Below are 22,287 nucleotides of genomic sequence, written 5' to 3'. Positions count from 1 at the left end.
CTGGAGGCAGCCTTAGTTTCAGTTACAATCAAATAATTACCCAAAATCGCAGCCAGCTGATAAAAGTTCAAATCTTTTATTGTGTCCTTCCAATATAGCCCGGTTAGCTCAGAGGCCTATCTCTCTGCTTGGTTCCAAGAGCTCTTGCAGCTTTGTCCTTTGCCTCTGCTTTCTTCAGCCTCCAGCCAGCACCAAGGTGGAAGATGCAATGAATCTCTCTCCGACCCCAGTCAATGTTCCGGAGAAATTCTTCTAAGCTCTAAGAGCTTCCTCCATATATATGAACTCCCAAAGGTTAACTCTTCCTTCTGGAACTTAGGGAAGTTAGGGTTTGAAGTCTCAGAAAAGGACTGAGGAAAGGCAATGGCCACAAGGAGACCAAGAGGAAGGGACTGAGAAAAGGTCAGATGTAGAGAACTTGGGAGAGAGGCTGAAGCATAAGAGAGAGAGGTGTAGAGGCCTTTCAACTGGCAGGCTGCCACCTCAAAGGACTTTGCCACAGAAAGGAGAAAATAGTGGAAAGGATTGATGAAATACAAGGATCTAGAGGGTTTGGGGAGGATGGAAGAGACATGGACACATTTATAGGCAGCAGAAAAGCAACTGCTCCTTCATTTGTAAGAGGATCAGTGACTTCATGGGGTGATATCTTGACTTTCTCATGGTTATGTGAGACAGAACCACCCAAGTCACTGGCCTTACTGTGATAGGACAAAAGTCAGGATGACAAGATGGTCCAGGATTTGTGGGATGACAGCAGCTCTGTGTCTGCTTCCCAGCTCCCTAATTCAGGTGCCTTCATGGCCCTTCAAACAAATTGCTCTCATCCACTCAGTCTGCCAGAAGAAGCCTTAACATGCTTGGGGAGGACACTTCCCTAATTCGCCTATACCTGTGCTGTCTGGTACCCTAAGCCCAATTTGGCCCGGCCACCCAGATGCTTTATGCACATGTGGCAGCTGATCGTAGTACAGTTTCTTGAAGCCAGAGATGAGAGATGGGGGACAAGTGGACACAAAGGTGGATGAATAGTCTTGAAAAGGGCCCAGGAAAAATAACCAACTTGGAAAATAGATCCAGGAGAGACCATTTAAAAATAATTGGTCTACCTGAAGGCCATGACCAAAACCCCCAGCCTGCATAGCATTCTTCAAGAGATCATCAAGGAAGACTGCCCTGATATACCAGAACCAGAGGGGGAAATAGTCATCAAAAGAATCCACTGATCACTTGCAGAAAGAGATCCCACAAGGAAAACCCCAAAGAACATTGTTGTAAAACTCCAGAACCATAATCTTAAGAAAAAAATACTACAAGCTACCAAAAAGAACAAGTATCGAGGAGCAACAATCAGGATTACCCAGGATCTGGCAGAAGCCACGATAAAGGATTGGAGGGCCTGGAATGCCATATTTTGCAAGACAAAGGACCTGGGCATACAAATAAGAATTTCCTAGCAAGACTAAGCATCATCTTTCAGGGGAGGAGATAGATCTTTAATGAAGTAAGAGACATTCAACCATTTCTATTGAAAAAACCAGAAGTAAACAGAAAATTTGATCTTCAAACACAGGGCTCAAGGGAAGCATAGGAAGGTAAAGGGAGTGGGGGTGGGGGAAGGTTGAAATACATATTATTTAAAAGTTAAACTGTTTACATTCTGATTTGGGAACTTGAGAACTATATTTGTTATTGTGGCAGTTAGAGGGGACATACAATGGACGGAAGGTGTGGTTATGAATGGACTCTAATGTGATGATAAAAAAGAAAAAGACATCAAGGAGTAGAAAAAGGATTATACCAGGAGAGGAGGGAAGGGGAGGACAAATTAAATCACAAGAAAAGGCACAAAAGACCTATTACAATAGAGGGAAAAAATCTCCTAACCTTAATCCTAACCCTAAATGCCTCCCAACTCCCAACTCTAATCTGCTTATCAAGTTGGGCTCAAAGAGGGAATAACTTAATCACTCAACTGGATATAGAAAGTACTCTTGCCCTATAAAGAAGTAGGAGGAGAAAGGGGAAAAAAAGAAAGGATTGAGTAGAAGGGAGCACAGAAACATTAGGACAAAGAGGTAAGAGAAAGGATGATAGAAGGTAGGGCAGGGTGGGTTAGAAACAAAACACTACTAAGAAGGGACAGGTTGGAAAGAGAAAAACAAGTGTTTACAGGAGAAACCAGGGAAATGCAGAGTTGGTCATCATAACTTTGAATATGAATGGGATGGAATCTCTCACAAAACAGAAGCAAACAGCAAGAGTGGATTAAAGACAGAATGAGGATCCTGTAATATGTTGTTTACAAGAAACACATCTGAAATAGAGATACATATAGGATAAAGACAAAAGGTTGGAGCAGAATGTATTATACATCAGCTGAAGCAAAAAAAAAATGCAGGGGCAGTTCTGATCTCAGACAAAGCAAAAGTAAAAACAGATTAAATTAAAAGAGATAAGGAAGGAAACTTGTTAAAGGGTCCCATGAACAATGAAATAGTATCAACACTAAATGTATAAGCATCAAGTGATAGAGCATTCAGATTCTTAGAGAAGTTATTAAATAAGTTACAGGAAGAAATAGACAGCAAAACCATATTAGTGGGGAACCTCAACCTCCCCCTCTCAGAATTAGACAAATCTAATTACAAAAAATAAAAAATAAAAAAACAAGAAAGAAACTAGGGAGGTTAGTAGAATCTTAGAAAACTTAAGATGTGATAGATCACTGGAGAAAACTGAATCGGGACAGAAAGGAATACACTCTTTTTCTCAGCAGTACATGATACCTACACAAAAATTGACTATGTATTAGAGCATAAAAACCGTACAATCAAATGCAAAAAGGCAGAAATAATACTTTTTTTTTTAGACCACAACACAATAAAACTATTTTCAATAAAGGGCCAGGGAAAACTAGACTAAAAACCAATTGGAAATTAAACAATCTAATTCTAAATAATGAGTGGGTCAAACAACAAATCACAGAAACAATCGATAATTTCAGCCAAAGAAATGAGACAACTTATCAAAACCTATGAGATGCACCCAAAGCAGTTCTTAGGAGAAATTTTATATCTTCAAATAGTTACATGAATAAAATAAAGAGGAGATCAAAGAATTGGGCATGTAACTAAAAAAGCTAGAAAAGGAATAAATTTTAAAACCTCAAATACCAAATTAGAAAGAGAGAGAGACAGAGAGAGAGAGAGAGACAGAGAAACAGAGAGAGACAGAGAGAGAAAGAGAGAAAGTGGCTATCATCACCTGGAATGAGGCTGAGCTTCCTGGGGAGGTGGTGTCTGAGTTTAGGAAGATACTGACTTCTCCAGTAAGAGACAGAAACTGGGGCTGGGGGTCTGTGGGACAGGGACTAACTCTAAATTCACTCCATGGAAAGAGGCGCTTGGGGAGGTCTGTGAGAGATCCTGGAGGCACTGGGGAGCCAAAGACTTGCCCTTGCAGGGGAATACCCAGCCCTACTCTGGTAGCTGGGGAGGGGGGTGGATCGGAGAAGACAGCCTCAGGAGCAAATTTGCGAATGTGGGTATGGAAGGGACTGAGGGGCCGCTGAAACTGGGGTCCGAGGGTGCCTCCTGTGGCTCCCGGATGACTCCCAGAGGCAGGAGGCGTTTGCCTTAAAAACCTTCCAAGCACCAGCCTACTGGATCTGAGGTGGCAGGGAGCAGGCAGCCCCTGCAGCCGCCCACAAAACCCAGTTTTGTTCCTGGCTCGTCTTCGGCTCCTGCTTGGTGGCCCGAGGGGCCTCAGTTTCCCCCTTTGTAAAAGAGAGGGCTGGACCAAATGATGAAAGCCAAGGTGGGGTCCCCAGCCTCCCGGGAGAAGCTCGGAGTGCCCCAAAAGTCCTGCCCAGTCCTCTGGTCCCTCTCCTTCGGGGGCGTGGCCTTCCCTGGGGAAAGGGACGGGGCGGGCCAGAAGGAAACTCCTCCCCTCTCATTTGGGGCTTGAGGGCGGGGCGATCACAGCCTATACCCAGAGAGGCCGGAGGACCCGAGCGAACGGAACACACGACTGGACTGGCTTGGCGACATCATGGCGAGCCCGGCGATAGCAGCGCTGGGGGGGCTGGAGCAGCTGCGGATATGCGGGGCCGGGGCCGGCCGAGCCCTGGGCGTGCTCACGAGTGGCGGGGACGCCCAAGGTCAGCGGGGCGCAAGGGACTGGGCTTGGAGGGCGTAACGGGGTAGAGGCCGTCGGATGCTCGGAGCAGGGCGCGCTGGACGCAGCTCACCAGGGGCGGAGGAACGTGCTGAAGGAATGGGTTGAGACAGGGCCCGTTGTGGGGTGGAACGGGGCACAGGCCGCGAGGGTTTGGAACCGGGCGCAGCCCAGGTGGGGAGGAGGCACGGCCGGGAGGGCAGGGGCGAAGAATGGACTGAAACTGGGGCTTTGGGGGGTGGAATCGGCCCTCTGGGCCCTCCGGGTGGGAGCACAGGGCGGGGGCTGAGACCGGGCAGGACGGGCCTGGAGCCTTCGGGGGCTCGGAGCGGGGCGCGTCTTTGTAGGGAAGGACCCGGCGGGCGCGGAAATCTGGGAGCCTGAGCCGAGCAAGGGGGGAGGGGCCCGCCATCCTGGTTCAGCCAGGCCTCGCACTGCGCATGTGCTTGGTCTCGAGTGGGCGGGGACGTGGGAGGGGGAGGGGCGGGCTGCGAACGTGCACGTCTACACGGCTAGGCTGCTTCTGGCTCGGGCTTCGGAAGCGCCGTGGGATGGCGTTCACGTCCGTGGCGCTGGCCCGAGTTCTGGCCCCTGCGCCCTCCCGGGGGATCGGAGCCGGCCGCTAAGCTCCGCCCTTGTGGAACCCACCGCATCCCCCGTTTTACAGATGGGGAAACTGAGGCAGGCCGGGGCTGGAAGGGGCCGGGCACGGGAATGAGCCGCTGAATGGCTCAGACGAGGCTCGCCCTCATGCTGAGGGGCGGAGCTGGGAGGTGGTCGCCTCCAGATCTCGGTTATTTCCCCATTTTGTAGATGGGAAACTGAGGCAGATAAGGACTGGAAAGGAGCTGGGCCTCCGTGAATTGCGGCAGCCCCGGGAGTGGCCCATTCCGCAGGCCAGGACATTGAGAGCTTGCCTGGCTGCGGAGTCTCCCACTGAAGCGGCGGGGAGAGCCAGGGCGCCCCGCCGTGGTGCCGCGGCCCCGGGTGGTCAGTGGCCGGTCGCCAAGCCTCAGTTTCCTCCTCTGGGCCCAGCCGCGCCGCCTCCGCCACTTCAGCTGTGAGAAAAAGCAGCCTAGAAAGGGAAGGTGGGGGGGGGGGGCGCTGCCTGCACCGACTGCGGGCCCGGCGCTTTACCCCTAAGCACAACCCTTCCAGGCCCTGCTGTCGTGTTACTGCTGAGGAAACTGAGGCAGATGTTGCCGGGGTCCCACAGCCGGTAAAGGTCGGCAGCTGGATTTGAACTCGGGTCTCCTGGCTCCAGACGCGTGCCCTGCGCCTTGCCAGGCCACCAGCTGCTTGCTTTCTTGAGCCTCAGTTGCCCGCTTCCCCTCTTCCTTGTGGCTCCTGGGAACTCCCCTCGGGCGCGAAGGAATATCCATGAGCTCGATTCTGGTGCGGGAGCAGAGGAGGGAGAGCCAAGAGTTCTCTTGTCCTCTGCCCATCACTGGCCCCAAAGGGAGCCCTGCTCTAGAGTCTACCCCCCCCATCCTCCTCTTCCCTCCTTTTCTTCCCCTCCCCCATCTTCCTCCTCTTCCCTCCTCCCTCGGTCAGGCACATTGCCACATGGTGGGGAATGGGGGGCGGGGAGCTGGCATTTGCTCCCTGGGTTCGAGCTGGAGGTGGCTCAGTCTCTGAATGTAGATAATTCGGCCTGGAGGGCAGGGAGGCCAGCCTCCTCTCAAAAGGGAGCCTGGTGCTGGGCCCGGAAGCTCCTCAGAGCCCTTCCTGCCTCCCTCGACCCCTCCCCCTTTGAGATAACCTTTCTGTTCCTCTAACCTTCCCCCTTCCCATCTGTGGCCTCCAGCCTGTTGGTCTGAAGCCTGAAAACCGGGCTCGGTGACGGCCTCGGCTCAGGCAGCCTCCCCGCCTCCCCAGGAGGGTCAGGTTAGGAGTCCTTGTGGCCCTTTCACAGAGGGCGTCTCGGCACCCCGAGCCCCTTTGGTCTCCCCTGTTACCGGGCCTTTCCCTGCTTCTCCCCACCCCCACCCGTTTTCCTCATCCAAATGCTGCTGGTTCTGTCGGCCCACCCGATGTCAGATCACAGCTGAAAGACAAAACTGCAGATCAGGGGGAATTGAAGGCAGGGAAGGGTCTCACAGCACAGGAAGTGTTCCCAGCAGGGGGGGGCTCCCTTTCCTCCACAGACCTGAGGACACGGGGTGGGGGTGGGGTCCCCTGACTCCCTGGCATAGCTGGGTATGAGCCCATGAGCCTGCCCCTGGCCAGCATCTGAGTGACCCTTGTCTCTACTGGGCTGTAACCAGGGGCAGGGAGGCCGAGGCCCCACGTGGGCAGGGGCTGTAGGGGGCCATAATTTTCATAAGAACCTGAGGGACCGCCTTGGAGGGTTTGGGCCACCCCGAGCAGCAGCCGAAGGGCCCAGAGGGGCCACCTTTTGGCCTCTGGCTTTCCAAGGGCTTTTCCACCTGGAATGAACCTTGACCCTTCCCCCCAGCGGCCTAGAGTGCTTGGGGGACCAGTGGTGGAGGCGCCCCTCCCCCAGCTCACCGGGGTGTTTCCTTGCAGGCATGAACGCGGCCGTCCGGGCTGTGACCCGAATGGGCATCTATGTGGGGGCCAAAGTCTTCCTCATCTATGAGGTAGGTGGAGTCCCTCCAGTGGTCCGGGTGAGCCCCAGGCTGCGGGTGGTGGGTGTATCTTTGGGTAGGGAGGGCAGGGGCCTTCCTTGCTCATCCCTTCCAGCTGTGCCCATTGAGCAGAAGCAGGCAGGTCCCTGGGCCGCCCGGGCCCTGTGCTTGAGGCTGGGGGTGCCCTCTAGGGGCCTTTGAGGAGCTCCAGTGACCCTTGCTCTGGAGGGAGGGGCCTTGGCACTCATTGCCCTGAGCCCAGGTGACCTAATTGTGAGCCATGCCCCCCACAGACTCTGAGCTCCTTGACCAGGTGGGATTGGGTGACCACAAAGGTCAGGGGTGAGTACCCCAGGGAGGCTGATTACCTGGTTCCACAAGGGCTCCAGGGGCCTGACTCCTTCCTAGCCCCGAGCCCCAGGGAGAACTTCCCCAGCCCAGAGCATCTGGGGCCAACTTCCTGAGAATGGCACCCTCCCCTCCCGCCCCCTTACCTTGGCGTCTCCCCTCCCCTCCCCACCCCCTTAGCTCACCATCTCCTCTTCCCTCCTAACTGCAGGGCTACGAGGGCCTGGTGGAAGGGGGCAACAACATCCGGCAAGCCACATGGCTGAGTGTCTCCAACATCATCCAGATGGTGAGTGGGCCCCGGGGTCTGGGGCTGGAGGGGTGGGCTGGGCCTGGGGGCACTCCCGCCTATGGCCGGCTCTTCTCTTGAGGGGCCTCAGGGAGGCTTCTGGGGGAGGATCCTGGCTGTGATGCAACCTGTGGCCGGCTCTGTGGCAATGCCTGCCCCAGCCCCCATGGTTCCTGGTGCTCCCCCAGGGTCCCCGAGCGAGGCCTGCTGCCAGATTAGGGGGAGGACCTGGCTCTCTGCCCTTGGCCAACCCCCTGCTGTGCGTCTGAGGGCACGGGCCCAGCGGGGGGCTGCAGGGAGCCCAGGGAGGGCCCCAGTCTGATGCTTGACCCCTTTCTGTGTGGGGCCGCCTGCAGCTTTTTGCCCTGATAAAGCAAGGCCCGAGGAGACGAGCCAGCTCTCTGCCGCTCAGGCACCTGGTGGCCCCTAGACCCAGGAGGCCACGCCCTCATTCCTTCTCCATCCAGTGTCCTGCCTGGGGGCTCTCGCCAATCCAAGGAGACCTCCTGGAGGAGGTGGCCCGAGTTTAGTGGCCCTGCCCCCCAGCCCCTGCTGTTACCCTGATTCGCTTTTTGGGGGACAGTCATCACCCCTGGACCCTTGGCTCTCGGGGTAGGCTCTAGGAGGGGAGTCAAAGGCCCCTGAGCTTGAGCTGGGCAGTCCTGGCTCTGTCCCTCATCCTGTCTGGTGCCCCTCCTTTCCTTGCCAGGGCGCTGCATGACCTGGTACTCCCAGATTTCTTCTTCAGACTGGGGGGTACTGCTAGGGTTCGGGCTCCTGGTCCTCCTGGCCAAGTCCCCAGTGCCCACGTGGGCGGCTTTCAGGGCAGAGTGAGGGGAGGAAGCCCAGCTTCCAGCCCCAGATGGCCTCCTTCCAGGAGGGCCGAGGGCTGATTTCAGGGAGACGGTTTGGCCTTGGGGCCGGGCAGAGCCCTGTGCCAAGTAAGTCCACATAAGCAGGGCGAGGGGGAAGCTGGACAGATGGCAGGAACATCTCAGCAGACAGCAGGGCAAGCTGAAGGGGGCCACCTCTGTGCAGGCCCTCTGAGGGCTGCAGGGGCCCGGCTCTAGCTGAGGAGTGCGATGCCCGCTGGGTGAGCGGCCCACTGTTCTCAGATCCCACAGGAGGGGGCGGCCTCACTCGGGCCAAGGTCCTTGTTGGAGGTTGTCCGCGGGTGGGCGCCACCTCTGCCCACTCTTACCCGGCCGTCCTGCCCCTCAGGGAGGCACCATCATTGGCAGTGCCCGCTGCAAGGCATTCACCACCAGGGAGGGCCGCCTGGCTGCTGCCCACAACCTGGTCCAGCACGGCATCGCCAACCTGTGCGTCATCGGTGGGGACGGCAGCCTGACGGGGGCCAACATATTCCGGATGGAGTGGGGGAGCCTCCTGCAGCAGCTGGTGAAGGAAGGTCAGAGGGGCAGGGGCTGGGGGGGCCACCTCCCCGAGGGCACCGGGTGGGTCCAGCTCCTCTCCTCTCCAGAGGGTCAGCAGCCCATTGAGGTTCCAGCAGGACTGAGCTTCCTGGCTCTGGGTCCACCCTGCTGGGACTTGGGAGCCCTCTCCAGAGCTTCAGCCAGCACCCACTTGTCAGGCAAGACCAAGTGAGGCTCTGAGGGGCTGGGGTTTACCTGGGGGTTCTTGGGGACTGAGGGCAGGCCAACCTCGAAGGAAGGAGGGAGAGGCCCAGGCAGCTCGGCTGTGAGACTGTGGCTCCTGAGGAGCCTCCAGGGTCCAAGGCCAACAGCGGGCTTGGAGCCAGGCGGTCAGCCAGCATTTCCCAGGGGTCTTCTGTGTCCAGGACCCTCTTATTGCTGGGAACCCAGGAGACGGGGAAGGAAACTATGGGCTGGAGAGGCTCCTCCTATCTCCTTACACCTCTCGGGGTCCCCTTTTGCCTCGCACTTAGGGAAGATCACTGAAGATGTGGCCCAGAAGTACTCGCACCTCAACATCGTGGGGCTGGTGGGCTCCATTGACAATGACTTCTGCGGGACAGACATGACCATTGGCACCGATTCAGCCCTTCATCGGATCATGGAAGTGATCGATGCCATCACCACCACAGCCCAGAGGTAAGGGAGACTGCCCGGACCCGTCTTCTGCCCCTCTGCCCAGCAGCTCCATTCTGTGCCCCCCTGCCTGGCAGCCCCAGGGCCCACTCTCTGCCCCTCTGCCCAGCGGTCCTGGGCCTTGCCCTCCCCTCCCCTTAGCTTGGATGGCCAGTGAGAGCATTGAGCTATGGGAGGCCCTGGAAGGACCAAGGCTTTAGAGTTACCGTGTTACCCTGGGTATGAATCAGGCCAGGGGATAGGATGTGATGCAATGAGGTGGGATTTGAACCTGAGGCCCATGAGTCACTGTCCCCAGCTCCCTTCCCTGTCCCCAAAGCTCCATCTGGGCTAGATCAGCACCTTGGTCAGCGCCCTGCTTGGTCCCCTAGTCCCTGGGCAGCTTTTCTGTGGCCCCCGGCCACCAAAGGACTTAATCCTGACCTCTACGGCCCCAAGCTTGGGTTGGATGAGGCAGGCCCCAGAAGGGTCACAAGGGACCCCCCCCCACCCCCATCCAGAAAAAAGCCTTTGGCAGGGTCATTTACACCTGGCAAAGACAAATGTATAAGTTCTATGACGGGGCAAGGGGCTCTCTGAGGCCGAGAGTTTTCTTTTGTAACGAATGGACGAGTGGTCAGGTGAAGTGCCAGGAGACCAAATGCCTGGCATCCCCTCCCTACCCACCTGGTGCCAGCCTCTGTTACGAGGGGCAGCCATTGGTGGGGAGGGGCGGGTCTGGCTGTGATGGGGGACTTGGCCCCAGGCAGCGCTGTGGGGTCACAACAAGGTGTCTCCTCTCTTGTAGCCACCAGAGAACTTTTGTGCTGGAGGTGATGGGCCGGCACTGCGGGTAAGGGGGAGCCTGGCTCGGGGCGGGGGGAGGGAGGGAGGGAGGATCAGGCTCCGTGGGATCCTTCCTGTGATGATCACACAGAGCAGCTGAGGCTGAATCTAGCGAGGCTGTGGGGGTGGGGGTGGGGGTGGACCATGGAGGCCTCTCTGTCTTGGTCAAGGAAGCAGCAAATTGGTTTTCTCAGAATTGAGCCCAAGTTGAGAGGAAGAGCTGAGCTTATGGTTCTGGGGATCCCAGATCTTGAGATGAAGGGCCCCTCACTTTACAGAGCAAGAATCTGAGGCAGGAGGAGTTCAATGTGCTCCTCCCCCAGACTCCATGGTCCCCTGTTTCCCACTTAGGCCCTGGGTGGGGAGGGAAGGCTGCGGAGACTCCTAGCAGTGGAGTCTGAGGCTGGCAAGGGTGGAAGTGCCAGGGGCGAGTGCCAGCTCTCACCTCCCACCCCTGGCTTCCCAGGTACTTGGCCTTGGTGTCGGCCTTGGCATCGGGTGCCGACTGGCTCTTTATCCCCGAATCCCCCCCCGAGGATGGCTGGGAGAACTTCATGTGTGAGAGACTTGGGGAGGTGAGTGCTGTGCTCACATCTGGCAAATACATGGTCTGCCCAGCTTTGTGGTCCCTGCTGCCAGGGGCTAGCCTTGACTGGCATCTGACTGGCAGTGGCCTAATGGGCAGACCCCTGAGCCATGGCCAGCCCTCTCAGACCAAGCCAGTAAACCATGGGACTTAATAGACTGAGAGGCAGTCTATATTGGGTCCCTGGCCTGTGTGCCAGGTCCAGAGGGCCCAGAAGCTCCCGGGAGGGTGCTCTATCCTTTCTCACCTCATAGGGTTCCAACTGCACCCCACCCTTGGCCCTCTGATTACCTTCTCTGAGTGTCTGGTGTCCTGCCTGACAGGTCCAGAAAGTCTCCAGTGGCCTTTACTGTAGGAAGGCTCCTCTCCTGGCCTCTAAGGAGCCCTGGAAGTGCTCTGCTCAGCAGAGATGACAGGCATTCCCTGTGAGGCAAGCTCATCGGCCTCTGCCGAAGCCAATCCAGAAAAGACCAGAGTCTTTCCTGACCCTAGACATCCTGTGACTCAACTGGGCCTGGGCTCAAGGCAATGTTGAGGAGGTTCAGCACTAACCACAGGACAGCTCAGTCCAACATCTCCAGGGGAGTAGACTCTCCCTTTAATGTGGGCTGAGAACCAGAGGTCATGGGAGGGGTTGGCACTAAGGCTCATAGTCTTAGGGAAGAGACTTGCCCACCATCCCCACTAGTCACAGGTCTGGGTCTGGGTGACCTTGGAAAAGTCCCTTCCCCTCCAAGGCTTAGTTTCTCATTCTAAGCCAGGACCTCCAAAGAGTGTGGAGATAAGTGGGTCTCATTTCCTTCCAGACTCGGAGCAGAGGATCCAGGCTGAACATTATCATCATCGCAGAAGGAGCCATTGACCGTCACGGGAAGCCCATAACCTCCAGTTATGTGAAGGAAGTGAGTACCTGGTCAGGGCCAGCCAGCCTGCTCCTCCTGTTTGAGAAAGACCTGTATTCTCCAAACCTAGAAGGGTTTAACAGAATACACAGGAACAAGGGCACAGTGGGTCCGCTTCCCTGTGGCTCATCTGTCTCGGGACCCAAAGGGGTCAGTGACCTGTATCCCCAAGCCCACTGAGCACCAGAGCTGCCTACCTCCTTGTCATCTGTACACACACACACACACACACACACACACACACACACACCTGCCATCAGACAGCACAGACTTGGGTACCAAGGATGCCCTTAAAATCCAGGTGGGACCATAGAACTATGGCTATGAGTCCTGACTTGGGGGGGTCTTCTCTTTTCCTCCATAGCTGGTGGTTAAGCGCCTGGGATTTGACACTCGAGTGACTGTTCTGGGTCACGTGCAGCGGGGAGGGACCCCTTCTGCATTTGACCGTGTCTTGGTAAGTTTTCTGCTCACCCTGTGTGTGTGATCTGTGTGTGTGTGTGTGCACACGTGCATGGATGGGTGGGTGTGCAATGTGTTCACTTGGGTAAGTTTGTGTACATACACACACACATACACACACACACACACACACACAGATCACATCCCGTTAGTCACACTTGCTCATATTGACCACGGGCACGCCAGTGTGCATCACACACTATGAGTGCAGCATCACAGTGTCTATTCAGGGATCTGTGTGGACATGCTGAGAGAGAGGAGGCTGGTTGCTCCTCATTGGTGGGGTCAGCAGTTAATTCACCCCCATTCTGGGGAAAACACACATTGGACCTCAGCAGGCCTTTCACGGGCAATTTCAGACCCCAGGGATGTGGAGCCTTCCACAAGCCCCATGGAGGAGCTCGCTGTCTGGTGGAAGTTTGAAACCCTGAAAAGGGAAGGAATGGTCAGCAGATAACTCTCCAGGTCTTAGTCTTGCTGCTTTCAGTGATTCTCGGGCTTCCATTGAACCTCCATGGCTATGTGCCGAGTAGTGGCTGCCCCCTGGAGGAAAGTTCCCTCCCCGGCTTCCACAGGATTGGGGGAGTGAGCATTTATGCTGCCTGGAGGACTTGGAGGCAGAAGGAAGTGTCCGGAGCATCTGCCTGAGTGAGAGAGCCCAATGTAGATACAGAGATGGTGGGAGGACAGGGTGAGAGAATAAAACCCAGGGTGGTGAGCACAGGCTACCTGGAGGATTTGGGGGCAGAAGGAAGTGTCTGGGGCAGCATCTGTCTGGGTGGCTGGGAGACCTACTGGGGGGTGGTGAGCATAGGAGTGGAACAGCATAAGAAGTGATGTGAAGATCGTGTATTTTTAAATCGGCAGGAGTCAGGAATTCAGGTTAGGGGAAAATCGTCAGTCTTTATTCTCAGTGAAGAAGGATTGCAGGTGGAAGAGAATCGGCGATAGCAATGTGTGCAGCTGAGTCAAGCTAGCTAGACCAGCAGCCACACAACCGGCAGCTAGGAGTATGGAACCCAGGCCCAATCTCTCCCAGCTTCTTCCTGTCTCCCTCTCTCCCTCCACCCACCAAAATCGTCATTTCCTATACAACACATCAGGACTTGCACGGAGAGTGGGCAGGGACCATTCTTTATCCAATCATGTATATTAATAGAGTATAGCCCAATTACTATTTAGCCTCATGTACTTGGGACCTCAGTGCATCAGCTCAAACCTCAGCCCATTACAAAGTGAGGGCTGAATAAATGGAGTAGCTGCAGCAGAATCTGGTGTTTGTGGCCAAAGAGGCTGAAGGTTTGACCACTTCACTACTAGTGTGGTACAGAAGGGAGCCAAAGTCTTGTGAGGAGCCAGAGGGAAAGCAGACTTGGGCAGCTGGAGCGATGGGGGGACATTAGACATCTGAATCCAGAACTGTTGGCGGGGGAGAATTCACTGGAAACTGAAGGACTGACAGTCCCTAAATCTGTCCCCACCAAACCCTGGGCCTCAGTTTGGGGCTCTTCATGTAGCTTTAGAGGGCTGGGGTTAGCCTCCCTCTACAGAGGGACCTCTCTCCATTGGGGGTGTGGCTCCTAAAAAGCCAGTCACACTTCCTACTGGTGGACATTATGGTTTTCCTGCTTGACCTGGGGTAACAGAGAGGGCCTCCTGATGCTCCTTGGAGAAGAGCAGCCTTTCTGTGAGATTCGCTGCTCCAGGTCTGACTTGGTGCATCCCACAAGTGAGTCCATACTTAGCCCATTTTTGCACGTAATCTGTTGTGGGAAGGGGAGGGGATTTTGCCGTTATCATGGGTGTGTTGGCTGTGTCCTCCATAGAGCAGCAAGATGGGCATGGAGGCTGTAATGGCCTTGCTGGAGGCCACACCGGATACTCCCGGCTGCGTGGTGACCCTCTCTGGGAACCAATCTGTCCGGCTGCCACTGATGGAGTGTGTCCAGGTGGTGAGTATCTTTCACCCAGGGAGATGGAGCTGGGGGGAAGCAGAGGCTGACCTGGCAACCAGACAGGGAGGGGGCTTCTGCTAAAGAGCTGAGGTGTGGGCCCCTCGCTCCAAAACAGTTTGTGTGGGATTTGGGACCTCCTTCCTCTCCTCCCACTTTTCCTAGGGAGAGGAGACGGGTAAAGGGGGGCAGGCAATGTTTGGGTGGGCTATGGGTGCTCACCCTTTTTTCTCTTTTTAAAGACAAAGGAAGTACAGAAGGCCATGAATGAGCAGAGGTTTGAGGAGGCTATCCAGCTACGTGGCAGGTAAGAGGCAGGATGAGCTCATGAGCCCATGTGCCTCATGAGAGGCATAGGTCCCAATGGTGTGGGCCTGAGTGATGTGGGTCCTAGCAGTATGGGCTGTGAACCTGTAGTGTGTATGTGAATGTAGTGTGTAATGTGAACCTGAGTAATGTGAGCCAGAGTGGTGTCTCTCTTTGTCTGTCTCTGTCTCTCTATCTCTCTCTGTCTGTCTCTCTCTCTCTTTCTCTGCCTCTGTTTTTCTCTGTCTCTCTATCTCTGTCTCTTCCCTCCACTCTCTGTGTTTCTGTCTCTCTCCAGGCCAGATTTAAGCTTGTCTTCCACTCTCCCAGTCTCCTCGAGGAGCCCGTGCTGGGGTCTGAGTGGTGACCAGAGGCCAGACCCAGGCATCTGACCTTGAGCTTCTCTTTTGCCTTTTTCCCTTAGGAGTTTTGAAAATAACTGGAACATCTATAAGCTGCTGGCCCATCAGAAACTCTCCCAGGAGAAGGTGAGGCTTTTGCAGGGTCTCCAGCCTGTGAAGGGCCTCACTTTCAGGCAAAGGGAACAGGCCAGAGGATCTTGCCAGGGGAGTCAGGAGTGCCAGAAAGACCCCAATGTCTAGACCTGTTCTAGTTGCCCCTGTCCCCTTCTCATTTCAAGTTCCTGACTCGCCTTTCTTGGCACATGACTACCACAGCTAGAATATGACTCTAGACCCTTCCTTTGCCTCCTTTGCTATTTATTGACTGCTGGAAAGGGCAGGAAGAGGGGCTTCTAAGTTTGAGCAAAGGATTTCCCATGTCCCCCCTCTTGTGGAAAAGACTAGTTGGATTCAGGCTGGTTGCGGGGGCAGTGACCGGTCATGGTAAAACATTGGCGGGAAGCCACCTGCTGCAGGCCATCTAGGAGGAATGAATGTGGGCACAAAAGCCCGGCTTCCCACGCGTGGGCTGATGGGGTGACCTCCATCTCTGCCCTGGCAAAGCTTTCTCCAGAGGTGGTGTCCAGAGGGGGACAGAGCTGCATGGGGGAGACGGGGCCCATGTGGGGGAAGTAAGGGTGGGGCTGGTGATCTGTTGTGGAAGCGACTTCCTCTGGGGGCGGGGAGGCAGCCCAGCTCCTCCCTTAAGGGAGGCCTGCCTGAGGTCCCTTCTAGGGGATCTTGGGTCAGGAGTGTGAGCATCTGCCTCTGCGAGGCCGCAGCCCAGTCATTTTGCCCCTGGAGGAATGTTCCCGTTTCAAGTATGTGGGAGGCAGAGGGCCCAGGCTTGAGCTGGGGTCTTTATGTCACGTGTTGGGAAAGTGGGTGTGCCAGTGGCACCCTGTCTGATTTAGCAGCTTAGCCCCATGGCTGTAAGACGCCAGTAAATCCCAACTCCCTGGTCAGCCCAGCATGCCCTGGACCACACGAATCCCCTGAGGACCTCCCTTGGGCGGCAGCAGAACACTTGCCTTCTTCCCCCTTGGGGAAGCCTTGGCCCAGAATGGGGCATCTGGGTTTCAAGGTCCTGCTCCCTCTCCCCTCTGCCCAGAGTAACTTCTCCGTCGCCATTCTGAACGTGGGGGCGCCAGCGGCCGGCATGAACGCCGCCGTGAGGTCTGCGGTACGGATCGGCATATCTCAGGGGCACAAGGTCTACGTCATCCACGATGGCTTCGAAGGCTTGGCCAAGGGACAGGTACGTCTGTGTGGGTGGGGCCGGGGCGTGGGTCCCAACCCAACCTCCGCTCTGCATGTTGGTGACGCTCTCCCCCTTCCCTGTAGGTGCGGGAGGTGGGCTGGCATGATGTCGCTGGCTGGTTGGGGCGCGGAGGATCCATGCTCGGGACTAAAAGGTCAGCACTTGGGGGGCTGGGTCCCAGCACCCAGGAGAGGCCTCAGGCAAAGCGGCGGTCATCCAGCTCATGTGTGGAGACCCCCCGGGACAGGGAGCTCTCCACCTGCCGGCAGCTCAGCCCGCTTTGGGGTCACTCTCAGAGTCAGAAGGGTTTTCTTCCACATTAAGTAGAGCTCTATCCCATCGGCCCATGGGAGAGGGGGAAGAACTCTGTAGTTGGGTTCTCCTCGGTCAGGGAAGCATGAGTGAGTCGCTACCTGGTGGCAGGGCATGGGGGGGATGGTGCCGCAGGCTTCCTCGGGGAGGGTGCGAGTCTGCAGCTTCCAACTGCCCGCTGGCCGCCGGCCTCTGCCTACAGAACTCTGCCCAAAACCTGCCTGGAGAAAATTGTGGAGAACGTGCGGAAGTACAACATCCAAGCCCTGCTGGTCATTGGGGGCTTTGAGGTGAGATCACTGGGAGCTCCTGGGGGAGGGAACTGTGCCAGCAGGCCTCTGGAAAGGGCCTTCCCAGTCGATGCTCCCCTAATCGGCAGGAGACCCTGAGGGGGCCAAAAGGGGCTGGGGCCCCACAGATGTCCTGCTGGGAGCAGAGGCGTGCAGCCCATATCTCTCCCATATCTCTTAAGACAACCCTAGGCCTGGTAACACTGGCCCAGCCCCAGAGCCTTGTGCCCGTGGGTGCCGGTCACAAGCCACACCTTCGGTCCTCTCTGTGCCGCAGACTCAGACCATGTGGGGCTTGGACAGCTCTGCCCAGCCCTTGCTGGGCCCAGGCCCCTGAAATGGGATGAGCGAAGGATGCGCTGGCGAAGGACTGGCTCTGTGCCTGGCACTGGGTTCAGCCCTGGGGACCCACGGAATGGCCCAGCTGGCTGGGCCCCTTTGGGCTCTGACGGGGTGGATGGTGGAGGGAGGCCCAGGGACCTCCGGGACGAAGAGGCTGGGCCCTGGAGCTCAGAGGCCAGACCGGGGGTCTCCTTCTCCAGGCCTATGAGGGCGTGCTGCAGCTGGTGGAGGCCCGTGGTCGGTACGAGGAGCTCTGCTTCGTCATGTGCGTCATACCCGCCACCATCAGCAACAACGTTCCTGGCACCGACTTCAGCCTGGGCTCCGACACGGCCGTCAATGCCGCCATGGAGGTGAGGGCAGAGCTGGAAGGAGGCGCTGGGCGTCCTGCCTTTGTCCCCCACTGCCCAGGCCCTGAGCCCCCTGCTCCTCCTCCTGGGCTGCTCAGCTCTGTCTCGCGGCCCTCTGGCCTTTGTGCCTCGGCACAAAGTGGGGAGTCGGCAGGGGGTCTGTAGATGGCTCTGGGAGTAGCTCCTGCGGCTCCTCCACCCCAGCACTCCTGGGCGCTGATTCACCTCCCAGCCAGTGGGCACCTTCTCTAGTCTCTGCTATCAGGACGGGTACCAGCAGCATTTGGGGACACGGAGCTTAGCTCTCCCTCCGGTATCTGGGGCACAGACCTCAGCAGTGGCATCGGGTCCCTTGTGGGTGGGCAGAGTTCCACATCATTCTCTGGAATATCGGATTCAGCTCCACCGACAATGCACTGATGGACCTATTTCCCTCCCGTCTCCCAGCATTTGTCGCGTCAGCCAGTCTGAGGGGCGTGAGGCAGTGTCTCAGACCAAACCCCCGATTGGGGGGATGTTTCCTACCCGGTTAGGGGCTCCTGGCCCCCTCCTGCCTCATTGCCCCGCAGTGGCCTTCCCGGGGGGAGGGAGCGAGCGTCTCATCCCGTCACTGTCGCCCCCAGAGCTGTGACCGCATCAAACAGTCAGCTTCTGGCACCAAGCGGCGGGTGTTCATTGTGGAGACGATGGGAGGCTACTGTGGGTACCTGGCCACGGTGACAGGCATCGCGGTGGGGGCTGATGCCGCCTACATCTTCGAGGACCCCTTCAACATCCATGACCTGAAGGTTGGTGGGCGTGCTGCCAGGGGAGTCACAGGATCCCAGGAGGAGGGAATGGGGGCCCCTCGAAGTCTGGAGAGGGCACAGGGCTGCCCAGCAGCACCCACATTTGAACCCGGGTCTTGGGCCTCGAGGCAGAACTTCCCCTGGAGCACTGGGGTAGAGATCTGTGGCCAGGAAGGTCCAGGAGCAGAACTTGCTGCCTCGATTGGTCCTTCTCGTTTCCTGGGCGCTGCCCTTTGCCCCCTAGACTGCAAACACTTGGTGGGCATCCTCAGTCAGGAGGGGAGCTCCCTGAACTCAGTCCTTCAGGATTAGCAGTGAGGGATCCTGGGCTAGATTCTGGCCTGCCAGGAGCCTATGCACCCCCCCCTCCCCCCGCACCTCCTGGAGCTCTAGGGCCCCATCCCCCAGTCTGGTGAAGGAAAGAATAGAAATGCTGCTTCTTTACAGATGTGGAAACTGAGGCCCAGGGCAGCCCAGGGGCGGGCCTGCAGAGAAAGGGGAAAATGGGGACGGGGGCTCAGGGGGTCAGGCTGCCTTCGGGGAGGCTCACGGCACCCTCCGCTTTCCTTCAGGCCAACGTTGAACATCTGACGGACAAGATGAAGACGGACATCCAGCGGGGGCTGGTGCTCCGGTGAGTGCCCGGGGCCCCGGGGCCAGGCCCGGGACAGGAGGTGGGCCCCTTGGAGAGCTGTGGGACGCCTGTCACTGAGGCCTCCGGGGGCTCCCATCCAGTGGCTTGGAGGAAGTGGGGCAGCCCTGGAAGGAAGCCTGGGGTGCTGAAGGGCGGCGAAGAGGGGGAGAGGGGAGTGGGACAGAGGGCCGCAGGGGGAGGGGCGGTGAGGGGTGTCTGAAGGGAATCATCGGCCTTTCTTCCCAGGAACGAGAAGTCCCATGAACATTACACTACGGATTTCCTGTATAACCTGTACTCCTCGGAGGGGAAGGGCGTCTTTGACTGCAGGACCAACGTCCTGGGGCACCTGCAGCAGGTGGGCATGGCGGCCACGTCCCAGCTTTCCTGGGGTGACTTCTCTGCCTCGGTTTCCCACTTTGTAAAGCCAGCATCTGCAGGAAAGGCCCAGCCTGCTGGGAGGGAGGCCGTGGGCCCCGACCGCCTGCCGCTCCTGGGTGTTTCCCAGCCTCTGTGCTGGAACTTGGCAAGCATGAGTCACTTTGAGATGGCGCCCCTTTTGTAGCCAAACAAATGGAGGTTCAGGGGCCAAGTGCTTGGTGGGTGCTCCCAGCATCAGGGTGCTGGAGGGGGAGGAGCCCGGTCACCTGGGATTAGAACCCAGGCCTTGGGGCCCTCAGCTGGGGATCCCTTCATTCTGTGTCCCCAACCCCCTCCCCCCGACTGGCTGTAGCTGCTGAGCCTCTGGGGCAGGAACTCCATCCTTACCCATCCTTGGCTGGCTCCGATTGCAGGGAGGAGCCCCCACCCCCTTTGACCGAAACTATGGCACCAAACTCGGGGTAAAGGCCATGCTCTGGATGTCGGACAAGTTGCGAGAGTCCTACCGGAAGGGTATGTGCCAGGGCCCCCCCAGCCTGCAAAAAGCCTTGGAGAGAGGGGGAGACTACAAATGGGGACAGCCCCCTCCTCGGGGTGGGGGGGAGCAGGAGGCCGCTGCCCCTGGACAGTGAGGGGGCCCACTTGCCCTTTGTCTCCCCTCTCATTTATCTACCTCTCCCCATTCCCTCTCCCCCAACCCTAACCCTTCCCCACTTCTTTCTTCTCACTCTCCCTTATTGCTCTCAATCCTTCCCTTTCTTCCTCCCCCCCTTCTCTCCCTGCTCCTCCCCCTCCCCCTCCCCCTCCTCATCTGGCCTTCTCCCTCTAGGGCGGGTTTTTGCCAACTCGGCGGACACGGCCTGTGTGATTGGCCTGAGGAAGAAGGCCGTGGCTTTCAGCCCAGTCACCGAACTCAAGAAGGTCACGGATTTTGAGTGAGTCGGCCTTGCTGTGGCCATGACCCTGGCCCTCACCCCGGAGGGTCAGCGCCCATCCCAGGGAAAACCCCCGTGACCCCCAGTCGGGAGGCTCCTGCACACCTCCCAGCCCCGGGGCGGCCTGTGGGGAAGAGCCCAGAGTGCTGCCCCTCAGCCTGGGAGCCACCGGCTGCCTTTGTCGGCCTTTATCGTAATAAGGGCGGGGGGCTCCCCGGGGTCTTCCTTTGGTCATTTCCAAAGCTCTGGGGTCTCCTGTCTCGCCCCTCCTGCCTCGTGGGGTCTGGCAGCAGGAGGAGGGCAGGTGAGAAGTGTAGGGGTTCCTGGGAAGCTGGGCCCATGGGCGACCTCACCAGAGCCCACGCCGGCCAGGGGAAGGGAGAAGGAGCGGGGGGGGGGGGGGGGGGGGGGGGGGGGGGCGGGCACAGACCGGCAGGGTTCCTGAGCCGGCGCTCTCTCTTCTCTGCCTGGCACAGGCACCGCATGCCCCGGGACCAGTGGTGGTTAGACCTCAGGCTGATGCTCAAGATGCTGGCCAATTACCAGATCAGCCTGACAGAGTACGTCTCTGGGAAGATGGAGCACGTCACCCTGCGCACCCTGAGCATCGAGAAGGGCTTCTGAGTGCCCATCCTGATGCCTCCGTCGCTAGCTCCGCTGCGGGCGCATTGCCAGGAGGCGGCCTAGTGTAGACACTGATCCCTTGGGGACGTCACTTCTTCGCTGCAGCGACGGGTCGGTCGCCAGTCCTCGGCAGCTTAGGGTTTGAAGGTGGTGGGCAAGACCAGAACCTGGCACTCTGGCTTGGATGGCGTGGACTCCGACTGTCAGAGCTGGATGGCCAAGTGCCTCATGATGTAGTTGGGGAACCTGGAAGGGGGGATTTTTTTCATTGAAACTGAAAGGGACAGAAGGAAACTGAGGCACCCGGTGGCTGCTTGGAATCTCCTCGGAGTTGTTACCGACCCGCCTAGTGTGGAGGAGGAAATGACGTTCCCTGGCCTTTTCAGCCACACTGCTTCTCCCTGACCTGCCATCCTTGCAAGCATGAGGAAGGACCACCCTTCAGGCACTCGGAAACACTGGGGCCGGCCGGGGTCAGGGCGGGCCTGGGGCTCGGCCACCCGGGGCCAGGACCTCAAGCTGTGCACATTCCTACTGTGATCATGCCGCATCTGTATCTTGTCTGTTAGATTAAAAACCTACTGACCCAGCAAGCTATCGTGTCACTGAGTCTTGGGCTAAATGGGAATAGAGGTCTTTGGGGAGGCCAGCTTGGCTGAGGCAGGAGGCTGGGGGGTCAGGAGAGGCCCAGAGATGGCCCCCGTGGGCTGGATGGGCAGCCCTCCCCACCGCCCCCTCTGGAGGCTGCAGGTCCTTTGGCAGCAGCCAGACATCAGCCATGCAGGCATCTAGGTCCCTTGTGGAGGCTGCCGGTGTGGAGCGCAGGCTCTAGTGAATGACAGCCTGCCTTCCCCACCTTGCATCCCTTCCCTGGGCTTAGGCTAAACCCCTGGGGGGTTGGCCAATGGCCTTCCTCTTCATTCCTCCATCTGTCCTCCAGGGCCTCAGTTCTGACCCGTGTCACTTTTTCACTGTACTCGTAGCTAGTCTCCTGTGGGAGAGGGAAGGAGAAGCAGGATAGGAACATCCCCCTCCTCCCCCCCAGGAAGACAGAAGTCACCGGGGCTGGAGCAGGTGACAGCCTGGCCTTCTGTAAGAAGCAGCTCAGTGGGAGAGGAGGCACCTGAGGAGAGAGCTCTGGGGGTGCCCGAATCTCGGCACTGACTGAACAGAAAGACTTCTAGCAATTCGATCCAGTCCAAATTGGCCCCTCGGCACCGCCCGCTCCATTCTGCCCTTTAGCCCAGGGTTTCTTATAATTTTCGCTCTTATGTGGTCCTGTGTATATAAGTACCAAAAATATGTATACAAACCCACAATTCATTATTTCATGACCCCCACATTCAGCTATGCGACCCCATAGGGGGCTGCGATTCACAGTTTAAGAAGTTTTGCTCTAACATACCACACAAACACTTGGGCCCGTCTTCAAATGGTTCAGCGTCAACCTACAAATA

The 22,287-nt window shown here is 57.5% G+C and overlaps 1 protein-coding gene across 1 annotated transcript; it reads left to right on the top strand.

The window, feature by feature from the left end:
- The first annotated feature begins 3,968 nt into the window (after positions 1-3,968).
- Positions 3,969-21,423, top strand: PFKL (phosphofructokinase, liver type). Its single transcript, XM_003770533.4, has 22 exons — positions 3,969-4,162; positions 6,709-6,782; positions 7,330-7,407; positions 8,629-8,818; positions 9,317-9,482; positions 10,267-10,311; positions 10,771-10,879; positions 11,697-11,792; positions 12,157-12,249; positions 14,081-14,206; positions 14,449-14,513; positions 14,937-15,000; positions 16,025-16,171; positions 16,258-16,328; positions 16,689-16,776; positions 17,319-17,471; positions 18,092-18,256; positions 18,829-18,890; positions 19,137-19,248; positions 19,685-19,784; positions 20,101-20,206; positions 20,683-21,423. The coding sequence occupies exons 1-22, from the start codon at positions 4,054-4,056 to the stop codon at positions 20,828-20,830; spliced, it is 2,367 nt and encodes a 788-aa protein (XP_003770581.2). The 5' UTR covers positions 3,969-4,053; the 3' UTR covers positions 20,831-21,423.
- Positions 21,424-22,287: the final 864 nt, after the last annotated feature.

Source organism: Sarcophilus harrisii, chromosome 4, assembly GCF_902635505.1.
Source record: "Sarcophilus harrisii chromosome 4, mSarHar1.11, whole genome shotgun sequence".
NCBI lineage: Eukaryota > Metazoa > Chordata > Mammalia > Dasyuromorphia > Dasyuridae > Sarcophilus > Sarcophilus harrisii.
The sequence above is the reverse complement of the archived record's forward strand: the minus strand, read 5'-3'. Positions and strand labels throughout refer to the sequence as shown.

Excerpts from the sequence above, each read along its gene's own strand:
- PFKL (XM_003770533.4), top strand. The coding sequence starts at position 4,054 with ATGGCGAGCCCGGCGATAGCAGCGCTGGGGGGGCTGGAGCAGCTGCGG. Across the intron at positions 14,207-14,448 it reads TGATGGAGTGTGTCCAGGTG|ACAAAGGAAGTACAGAAGGC; the intron begins GTGAGTATCTTT and ends CTCTTTTTAAAG. Across the intron at positions 16,329-16,688 it reads TCCATGCTCGGGACTAAAAG|AACTCTGCCCAAAACCTGCC; the intron begins GTCAGCACTTGG and ends CTCTGCCTACAG.